Here is an 11254-nt window from a genome sequence, read left to right on the forward strand (position 1 = left end):
CACTTAACAACAACAACAAAAGCAGGTGTTGGTGTCACTTCCCAAGCGGGGGGGTAGGGAAGGCAGCTGTAGGTTACAGGTTTGCCTAGAGCTAACCTGAGTGCCAGTGAAATCCTAGCAGTTTTTCCTGCTGTGAAACCAGACTGCAGGCAAGGATCTCAGCAATAATTTATAAGGCTCCTAAACCATTGACTGCCACTTTTCTTAGTTAAGTTTTTGGAGCTAATTCAAACTTCCGAGACTGTCCTTTTTCCTTGGTATGTCTGCTTGTTCAGGTGGTCAGACAATATTATTTCACAGATGATACTAGTGTTATTTAAGAGAGATGATTCTGAAATAATGCATCATGACCAAAATAATAATGAGTGGTTAATTTTTGCTTCCCTCTTCAAATAGGAAAGAACGCCCTATATCATTAGGGATCTTCCCTTTGCCTGCGGGAGATGGACTGCTTACACCTGACACTCAGAAAGGAAGTGAGACTCCTGGATCAGAACAATGGAAATTTCAGGAATTAAGTCAACCACGTTCTCACACCAGTCTAAAGGTAAGCTGTATTCTACCTTACTTTCTGTTTTCTTTTTTTTCCTCTTTTGTTGTGCTTTAGATGAAAGTTTGCAGAGCAAACTAGTTTCTCTTTTGATAGTTTGTACATAAAGTGTTCTACAACCTGGGTTGTATGATGCAATATGTTACCACTCTCCCCGTTTCTGCCTTAGCTTCCCAGTTTCCTCTCATCCGGTTTTTCTACCCCTTCTTGCCTTCTCAGCTTTGCTTTTGGGCAAATATTGTCCTGTAGACTTTGTATATTTGATTCCTGTCTGTTGTTAGGCTGAAAGGTAGTTTGGGGTGATGGATTCAGTTTCAGTCAGAAGGGGCCATAGTCTTGAGGAAGTCCTACAGTCTCTGATAGACCAGGGAGTCCCATTTTTTGTGTGAATTTGATTTTTTGACTCTGTTCTGGTCCCAGTCAGAATGATCACAGTGATAGCTGGGCGCCATTTAGTTCTTCTGGTCTCGGGGCTGTGGTTCATTTGTTCCATAAATCCTTTGGACTAATCTCTCGCAAGAATCTTTAGTTTCCTTCACTTTTCTTTGATCTGGACAGGAAAAGACCAATAATTATATCCTATGTGGCCACTCACAAGCTTTTAAGACACCATATACTACTCAACAGAATAGGATGCAGAACCTGGTCTTTACAAGCTGTATTGTGCCAATCAGTGTAGGTGTCCTCCAAGTCTATGGTTCTTTACCTTTGAGCCTGGGAACTTTGCCCCCCAAGGCATTTGGTTATGTCTGAGATGTCTCCTTGACTGTACCACATGTGTGCTCTATTGTCTGTGTTAATACACATGCAGCACCTACAATTATGTACTTAGAAATACTAACAATCAGACCTGTATCTGCGGTGGGTGTGCTCCCTTTCAGTCTACCACGCTTCCTTAGCATACTTACCTACCAATGTGTACATTTGGAAATTATTGTTTGTTCATGCTACTGTTGCAGGATTGTCTGTGTTACAGTAATTACCATTTAAAACAAAACACTGCCCTTGAGTTGATCCTGACTTTAGGACAGAGTAAACTGCTTCATAGGATTTCCGAGACTATAAATCTTTACAAGAATAGCGTCATCTTTCTCTCACAGAATAGCTGGTGGATTTGATTCACCAATTTTGTCATTAGTAGTCCAACATTTAACCCACTGCTCCACCAGGGCTACTAAATTAAATTCTTGTGTTCTGGAGTATCTTCCTTTGCCTTGTCATGTTGTGTGGACTTTCCCCTATATTAATTTATATTTTATAGGCTTCTTACTCTAACTGAAGGACTAGACAGTTAAAACATAATACAATTAGGTAAAATTTTGTAATTTTGTAAAATTGATCTTCAACTTTTTTGCTGATCCTCCACACTACCAAGCATGATGTTCCCCTGATAACTTCATGTCTGAAATATGAGAGATGAAGTCTTGGCATCCTGTATTCTAAGGAGCATTCTGACTATACTTCTTCCAACACAGATTTGTTTGTTCTTTTGGCAGTCCATTGCATTTTTAATAGTCTTCTCCAACACCATAAACTCAAATGCATAAATTCTTCCTTATTCACTGTCCAACCCTCACATGTATGTGAGGCAATTGAAAATATCATGGCTTGGGTCAGGCATAATAAAATATGACTTTAATATATTAGGTTACATAATAGGAATTTAGCATAACCCATTGCCTCAAGTTTATTCCAACTTATAATGACCCTAACTAGGGTTTCCAAGTTCTCTTGTGAGCTGCTGGTAGGTTTGAATGACCAACCTTGTGGTTAGAAGTCCAGTGCTTATGCTATAGGGGCTTACTTACCAAGGCTCCTCAAGTTTAGCAACCCAATTATGTTTTCTAGAATTGAAAAATCGTTGTCACCTGAAATCCCTTGGTTCACTGTTGGATGTTTCACAATTTAGTTGGACTCTCTCTTTTTTTTTTTTAAACTTTTTTTATTATAAATTGAATGAAGGTGTACAGAACAGATCATTATTTAACAAATCATAAGCTTTGCTTCATTATGTGGTTGCAATCCCTTCCATGTACCAGCAGTTAACGACATTTACCTCTAACCGCTGCACTCCTTCCTGCCTCCCCCTACCTTCATCTTTTCTTCAGCTAACATCTCTCTTGTGTATTGCCTGCCCTGTCTCCCAATCATGAATAATTTTCCCTCCCCCATCCCTGCCATAGCCATCATAGATTGTTTCTTTTATTAAGAGATGTTTCATTTTTTAAAACTCTTTACAACATTGGTCTCATACAATGTTTGTCCTTTCATGGTAGACTAATTTTGTTCAACATAATGTCCTCCAGGTTCAGCCATGTTGTGAGGTGTTTCATAGATTTATTGCTATTCTTAAACATTTTGTAGTATTCCATTGTGTGTGTGTACCAAAGTTTGTTTAACCATTCTTTCTTGATAGGCATTTAGTCTGTCTTTATCTTTTTTATATGCCTCTTGTAGACAGCATATTAAAGGATCCTGTTTTCTACCCATTCTGTTCTTTATGTCTCTTGACTGGTAAATTTAATCCATTTACATTCATTGTAATTATCAATAGGTATGAATTGCTTGTTGCCATTTTTCTGTATATTTTTTGTGGTGCTGCTGGATTCTTTGTTCCACATAATTTTCTATGCTGAGTCCATTTTCTTTATGGGGTTTCATGTCATTTTCATTTCTGTTGTGTTAATGTTTAACAAGTTTTCTGATTTTCCTTTTATTAATTTTGGTATGCAGATGTATTAGTTTTCTTTGATGCTACCCTGAAACTTATTATATTTTTCCCTGCTTAATACAGTCTGTTTTATCTTGAAATCTACTTGACTTTCTTACCATTTGGAAGTTCTGTATCTACCCTATTCTCTCTCTTTGCTTTGTAGTTGACTTCAATACACATTGATATATCTGGTTCCCTATTTTCAGATTTGTAGGTTTGTTTTGCTTTAATACTTCTGTATCTGGATTGATTTTTGGGTGATGTCGTGTATGGAAGTCTCAGGTTGTTATCTGCTATTGTTGGTTCTCAGTCCAAAGAACACAGTTTAGCATTTTTTGTAAAGTGGGTCTGGTCATTACAAATTCCTTTAATTTCTGTGTATCAGAAAATGTCCTAATTTCACCCTTATATTTGAGGGACAGGTTTGCTGGATATATGATTCTTTAAGGAGCTCTGGTTTGGTTGGTTGTTGGTTATGTGCCGTGGAGTCGGAACCGACTCATAGCGACCCTGTACAGGGTTTCCGAAGCTGTAAATCTTTATGGGAGCAGAAAGCCTCATCTTTCTCCCGCGGAACAGCTGGTAGTTTCGAACTGCTGAAGGAGCTCTGGTAGCGTAGTGGTTATGAATTGGTCTGCAAACCTTAAGGTCAGCAGTTCGAAATTGCCAGCTGTTCCGTGGGAGAAAGATGAGGCTTTCTGCTTCTGTAAACAATTACAGCCTCAGAAACCCTGTATAGGGTCACTATGAGTCAGAACCGACTCCACGGCACATAACCACCACCACCACCATTGCCTTCTTGCCTGCATGATTTCTGCTAAAAAATCACAGCTTAGTTTTATTGGTTCTCCTTTGTAGGTAACTTAGTTTTTCCCAAGCTACTCTCAGGATTCTTTCCTTGTCTTCGATTTTGGCAAGTTTGTTTATGATATGTCTTGGTGATTTTCTTTAGAGATCTATCCTGTTTGGTGTTCGTTCAGCTTCATGTTTCTTGATGTTAATTAAGGAAGTTTCCTTACAGCAACTCTTCGACAGTTTTTTCTGTGTTCATGTCTCTCTATTCTGGAATTCCGATCATCTGCAAGTTGTTGCTCTTCATAGTGTCCCACGTAACTCTTAGGCTTTCTTCAGATTTTTTTCATTCTTTTTTTCTGATCGTTCTTCTAGCATACTAGTATTGAGAGATTTCTCTTCAGACTCACTCATTTGGGCTTCCATTGCTTCTCATCTACTCCTTGCCCTTTCAGTGTGTTGTCCATTACTGAGATCTCAGTATTAATCGCCTGGATTTCTAATTGCAGGCTTTGTATTGTTTCAAAATTTGCATTTATTTTTGTTTGTTATTGTAGTGTTTTCCTGAATTCTTCCAAAGTTTTTATTGTGTTCTCCTTGCTTCCCTCAATCCTCTATTGATCGTTTGAAGGTACCTAGTTATCATTCTATTGAATTCTTTTTCAGTTAGTTCCATTACCTTATCTTCCTCAGAATTGTTTTCTGTCTCTGAATCTTGCTCATTTGTTAGAGCCATTTTTTTCTTGTTTCTTTGTGTGAGTTAAAATTGTCTGTTGTCTCTGGGGCATTGTGGGTTGTTATATAAGTAAAAACAAACAGTGCAGTTGCTGGGCCCAGAGGGGAGAAGTCTCTGGGGGCTTCTGCAATTCAAAGAACCTAAAAGGAGATTGTTGAAGGGATGTTAACAGCCAGAGTTCCTGGCCCTAGATGGAGTTCCTATTGGCCTTGATGTTATCTCTGTTAAAGACACTCAGTCTGATAATAGTTCTCGGGGTCTTTGATGGAGTTGGTTTCAGTGACTGTTAGACCACAGGGAAGCTGGGAACAGGATAATTGGTTAAATGCTGGTCTGGTGGCACTGCAGGTTTTGTTGGTCTGGAACTGAGCCCCCCTGAATCCCTGCACCAAATAGGTATACCAGAACAGTGCAGTTGGCCCTGGCCCCTACCTCACACTGACGTGGCTCCAAACCACACAGCTCTGATCTACTGAGGATCTAGACTGGGATGGATGAGAGTGAGAGCTGGCCACACATCTGGTCACCAGGGGAGCGTGGGGAAAAAGAAAGAAATCACACATTTTCTGTCACCCTCGTGAATCTGCTCTGCCAGGCCTCCCCTGGCTTCCAGAGCTGCTCACAAGATGGTCAAACCGCAGCTTGCCAGCTGTTCATCAGTCAAGTCTCCCGCTCCCAGCCTTCCTGCTCAGCCTCTCCCCCCAGCAAGCACTCCATCCACCTCTCTAACCTTTCTCAAGTTCAGGGTACCAGAATTGTCATATGTGTCTGTTTTAGTCTGTCTCTCATACCTTTGTTGTCAGGTTCTCCTTTTTTAAAAAATAATAAAAAAACACCACTTCATAAAGTGATACCCAAAAGTGTATTGTGTTTGCCTAAATTGCTTGTGTTAATTCACTATAAAATTATGTTTTTGACATATGTTGTCAATAAATGATAAGTGTAACTGGTGATGTATTCCAAGAGTGGCAATAAACTATTAATTAAAAATGCTTAAAGCTATGTTGTATACCCTATAAAATGGCATATTTGTAAAGAGAAAATTGATTATAAGAGTCTTGTTACATTATAACATTTATCATAAATTTTGCCTAAAACAGGTCATTTGCAGTAAGTGCAAATGAAAATTTGTATCTTACCTCCCTTTCCTGCTTTCTTTGTCTATGTAGTGCTTATGCTGGGCTGAGTACTTATAGGTAACTCTTAAGATACATCTAAAATATTACATTTGTTTATTAACTTCGTTTGTCTCTCTCCATTAAGAATGTAAGTTCTCTGGTTAATTTATTGCTGTATCCCTAGCACTTTGAATGGTGCTTAGCTTGCAGCAGTTACTAAGAACATGTTGAAGAAATGACTGGGTTTAGATGTTAGGAAGGCTTTTGTGGAATAATGTAAATGGTCTGTCAGCTCTAGAAGGTAAAGATATTCAAGCCATTCTGTTGGCCTTTGAAATGTACTCAACAAAGAAGCAGAAAATATGTTTTTGATGACTTTTCTCACAATAAGAAATAGTTTTAGCAATAAGGCTGACCTCCTCACCTCTTTTCCTGGTTGTTCAGTTTGAAGTTATCATGTAGCTCAGTATCAGATGACAGGGATGCCACTGGAAAATGTCATTCTTTACTCCTATGATCACATGTGCTTTTTTTAGCCCACTTGTAGATTTATTTGTTGTTGTTGTTGTTCAGTACCATATTGTTATTCCGCCTCATGGAGACCTTGTATAGGGTTTCCAAGGAGCAGCTGGTAGGTTTGAACCTCTAACCTTATGGTCAGCAGTCCAGTGCTTATCCTCCATTGCCACAGCTTCCAAAACAGCCATTCTTCGCTAGCCTACTTGCTGCACCCCTTCTCCCCAACCAAAATTAAGCAGGGAGGAATATTTTTAGTACACCAAAAATGTTTGCCATCTGGTAAATAAGTATGTGTATATATCCCCCCCCCCCTTTAATTGTGGTGAAAATATACATTACAAAACATGTCATCTTGTATTATGTATGAGTATAAACATCAACACTTTTGGTAGTTGTACTTTAATTACTTTCCTAAAATGCATCTTAAGAGAAAAAGATTGTAATTTTCTTATTAGGATACAGTGTGACACAACTTTACTGAAAAGTTAAAAACTCGTTAAGAGATTATGAATATTAACTTAAGTGTAGAGGATGTTTATGCCCTTCCTAGAGATTCTAAAGGATCCCTGGTGGCACAGTAGGTTACAGGTTAGACTGCTCACTGCAAGGTCAGCAGTTCAGACCCAGCAAGCCTCTCTGTGGGAGGAAGATGCGACTGTCTGCTCCTATAAAGATTTACAGTCTCAGAAACACTGTGAGTCGGAATTGACTCAGTGGATGGTAGAGATCTGAAGGTACATACTCCCCCAGAAAGTTTCTTACATAAAAAATTCTGTCTGCCTCTATTTGATCTGGATATGGAGCCACTAAATGAGATAAAAGTTCAACAGATGGGGATTTGGGGGAATGCAGTGATACATTGCAAAATGGCAAAAGTTGAGTTTGTAAAGTCTAATAATTAGTATTTTTTATTATTATTATTTGCATGTTGATGTTGTTAGATGCTGTTGAGTTGCTTCTGACTCATAGCGACCCTCTCAGGCTGCACTGACACACCTTTTGTCAAGGTTGACAACAACATCTACTTTTCCACATCTAGTGAAAATTTCTCATTCTCAACCTACCTTTTAGCTGCATTTGGCACATTTGAATGCCATCTGCTTCTTGAAATACCTTTTTCACTTTGCTTCCAGGACACTACCCTCCTCTCACTGGTTTCCTTCACTGCTCCTTCTGCAGACATGATTTCTTCTCTACTTTTTGACCTCTCATGTTGACTAGTTTTATGTTGGAGTATCCCAGGGCTTAAGACTCAGATACTCTCTCTGTTTAATCTGGGTAGATAGATCACGTCTCATGGTTGCATATGCCATCCACATAGCTACATCTCACAAATTTAAATTTACAATCTGGTCCCTCCTCTGAGTTCCAGTTTGCTCTTCTTTGTAGGTTCAGTTCAATCCAAATGTCACAGTTATGTGAAGCCTCACCTGGCAACCTGTTTCTGGTTTGAAATCCAGTTTAGAGATCAATTCACGGCAGGAACAGAGGAGTTCTATATTGCTTCATTAAAATAAATGTCTTTACTGGGGAACTTCTAATGAACTTGATGAAGAGAAATACTTTATGTTAAGTGACCAAAACAGTTCTGCTCAAAAATGTTTTATAAAAGAGTACAAAGCCTAGGCAAAAATTAATAATTCAAGAGCAAGCTGTAAATAAAGAAGGATTTAGAGAAGAACAAAAGTCTAAAAATAGCCAAAACAATCCTGGCAAGGACAAGAAGACATTAGAACATGCCTTACCCGATAGTAGGGCTTATTATAAAGCTGTAGTTAACAAGCTGCTACTGTATTCACTTACCTTCTTTTCCTAGATGCACAATTCAGGCCCAAAGTTGCAAGGTTGGGCAGAGCAAAGCAGGGACCCATGGGCAGGCCATGGAAGTAGGGGCACACCTAGAATGGGGTGTCATAGCCTGAGCATCCATTTGTAGAGTCAGAGCAGAGCAGTGTGAAGGACATTCCTGTAGAGAGGCAGCCTAACTTGGGGTGTCAGGTCCTAAACAGGGTGATGAGAGCTTCCACATTGAGAGTCACCACACATAGGATGTCAGAACTATGGGGGAAAGCAGTCTGGAATGGAGAAGTCTAGCGTGTGCAAGAAGAGGAGATTGATGAGGGTCAGGGTGTGGAGGAGGTATAGTGACAGAGCCTAGAGAACCAAGGGACTGTAGGCCTGCATGTCAAAGTACAAGAGAGCTTTAGAATGGAAGGGGTTGTCAGCATGCTCCACTGGAGAGAGAAATCAAGTAGGATAAAGACTGAATTTGTACATATGTGACTGCCGATGCACAGGATCAATAGCAAAGTAAATATGAATTGTGAAAGGAGGGATTTGAAAGTTGGAGGAAATTAAAGAGATAACTTGAGTTAGATGTGGGAGGCTAGCAAGGTAGAGGGGAAAGTACTCTTAGAATGGAAGAGACTGGGTTTGTTTACGTGTTTAAAAGATGAGTTTGATAGAGAGAGAGATTGAAGACAGAGAATCTAGGAAGATAACTGATGAATCAGATTCCTGAAGGATGGACTGGGAGAAAGGACCGTGTTTCCCAACTGCAATTAAAATCTTTATTGATGAGGTACCTGATTTTTCCTAGTCTTTTACAAACAAAGCTGCATTGAATAATATTGTATGTCATTTTGTATGTGTATTTGTAGTTCCCATAAGTAGTATTTGTGGATCAAAGAATATATTTAAGATTTTTATGTTGTTGCTGTTAAGGACCATCGAGTTGGTTTTGAGCCATAGTGACTCTGTATAGAGTTTTGAAGGAGTGGCTGCTTCAAACTGATTTTGCAGAAACCAGCGCATTAACCCACAGCATCACACCAGTACTCCTGGTTTTTTATAGATATTGCCAAATTATCTGCCAAAGAGATTGTAGCAATATGTATTTCACCAACTTTGTTCTTTGACTTCTTTATAACTTTACAAATTTAGAGTTCAGCTATTCCCTACCCCACCTTTATGCGTCAAATAAGGAAAGAAAGAAAATACAATATGGCAAAAGTGTCTCATCTATACACTCTTTTCTAGGCCTTGGTTATTATATCCATAAAATGAGAGCTCAGTTTGGCCATAATTTCTCTGTCCTGTTTCACATATACACGTCACGTGTGTGTTTTTATATTATATGTTCTTAGTGCCATCAAGCCAGTTCCAATTTGTAGCCTACAAGCACAGAACCACAAGGTTGGCAGTTTGAGCCCATGAGAGAAAGATGAAGCTCCTTACAGAAATGTACTGCCTCCAAAGCCCTGTATTGAGTTACTGTGAGTCAGAACTGACTCAGTGGCACTTAACAACAAGAGCACAGGCGCATAAGTGTGTATAAAACTGTGAAAACCGGAATTTGATGGGACTGCCATGTTCTTCTGGGTCTCACAAGTATTCTGCCTTTGACAGAGTATACTTTTAAAATAAACACTAAACTATGAACCACAAGGTTGGCGTTTCAAGGCTACCAACTGCTCCATGGGAGAAAGATAAAGCCTTCTGTTCCTGCAAAGATTTATAGCCTCAGACACCCTTTATTGTTACTGTTATTGTTGTGTGCTGTGGAGTCGGTTCCAACCCATAGCGACCCTGTACAGGGTTTCCGAGGTTGTAAATCTTTATGAGAGCAGAAAGCCTGGAACGGCTGGCAGAAACCCTTTATAGGGTTGTGGTAAGTTGGAACTGACTCAATGGCACAACAACAATCACTTGATTTAGTGGAAAACACTTGAATTTTTCCATCTCTGATCAGTTTCCATCTTAACACAAATTCCAACTTTCACAGGTTTTACTGTATATGGGTGTATGTACACATACTCCAAAAATGTTGTTTGGCTTTTTAAGGTATCCTGAATTATGATTTTTAATAGGATGTGACATTTAGAACCGAGAAAAATAATTTTAGCCAACAAAAAATCAATTGGATTAGTACCTGCTTGTGAAAAATGTGGAGTTCTTTTAAAACCGTATGACTTGAAATACTTGGAGCCAAGCTGCTATGAGAAGCTCTTGTTCCCAGGGTTTGATGCATACAGCCAGTGGTCAGTGTGTGCTGCATTCTTCCGGGAATGTGTCTTGCATACAGAATGGGAAATGTCTAAACAGAGCCAGCATTCTTAGTTAGAAGAATTTTCCATCCTCCTCCAGTGTGATTAAGTTCTGAAATGATTCCTATTTCTTTACTTTTTCCAAGCTTGAATCTCTATAGTTGTTGAACCCTATTGTTTTCTGTGACTACAGATCCCTGTCATAAATTGCATATGTACAGTTTAAAATTTTTAAATATTTAAAGCTGTAACTGTTATTTCATAGTTTGTATTTTGAAATATTTTCTTTATAGCAACATTGCTGAATTTGTACAGCATTCCCATATACACTTCTCCCAGCTTACCCTATTGTTAGCATCTTAATAACCATACTGCATGATCAAAACGAAGATAGTAACATTGGTACAATAGTAATAATCAAACTGTAGGCTTTATTTGGAGCTCACCAGTTTTTCCCTTAATGTTCTTTTTCTGTTCTAGGATCCCACATTGCTTTCAGTGTCTCCTAATCTCGTCTTCTGTATGACAATCCCTTAGTCTTTCATGAAATTTTTGAACAGTACCAAGTAGTTCTTTTGTAGGATGCCCCTCAATTTGGGTTTGTCTGGTTTTTTATTATTAGATTGGTGTTATGAGTTTTGGACAGAAACACAGTAAGGGTGATATCTTTCTTATATATAGTTATTGTTGTTGTTAAGTGCTGTTGAGTTGGTTCCAACTAATAGCAACCCTGTACAGGGTTTCCAAGGCTTTAAATCTTCACAAGAAACCCTCCTCTTT

The 11254-nt window shown here is 38.9% G+C and overlaps 1 protein-coding gene across 5 annotated transcripts in view; it reads left to right on the forward strand.

Annotated features, from left to right (window-relative positions):
* Window positions 1-11254, forward strand: part of SPAG9 (sperm associated antigen 9) — a 177761-nt gene that overhangs the window by 106837 nt on the left and 59670 nt on the right. For all 5 annotated transcript variants that reach the window (XM_006832421.1, XM_006832420.1, XM_006832422.1 and 2 more), the window contains one exon: window positions 397-547. In XM_006832421.1, coding sequence (XP_006832484.1) covers window positions 397-547 — 151 coding nt within the window. The remainder of the gene's footprint in view (window positions 1-396; window positions 548-11254) is intronic.

The sequence above is a fragment of the Chrysochloris asiatica genome, unplaced genomic scaffold, assembly GCF_000296735.1.
Source record: "Chrysochloris asiatica unplaced genomic scaffold, ChrAsi1.0 scaffold00007, whole genome shotgun sequence".
In the NCBI taxonomy this organism is placed as follows: Eukaryota; Metazoa; Chordata; class Mammalia; order Afrosoricida; family Chrysochloridae; genus Chrysochloris; species Chrysochloris asiatica.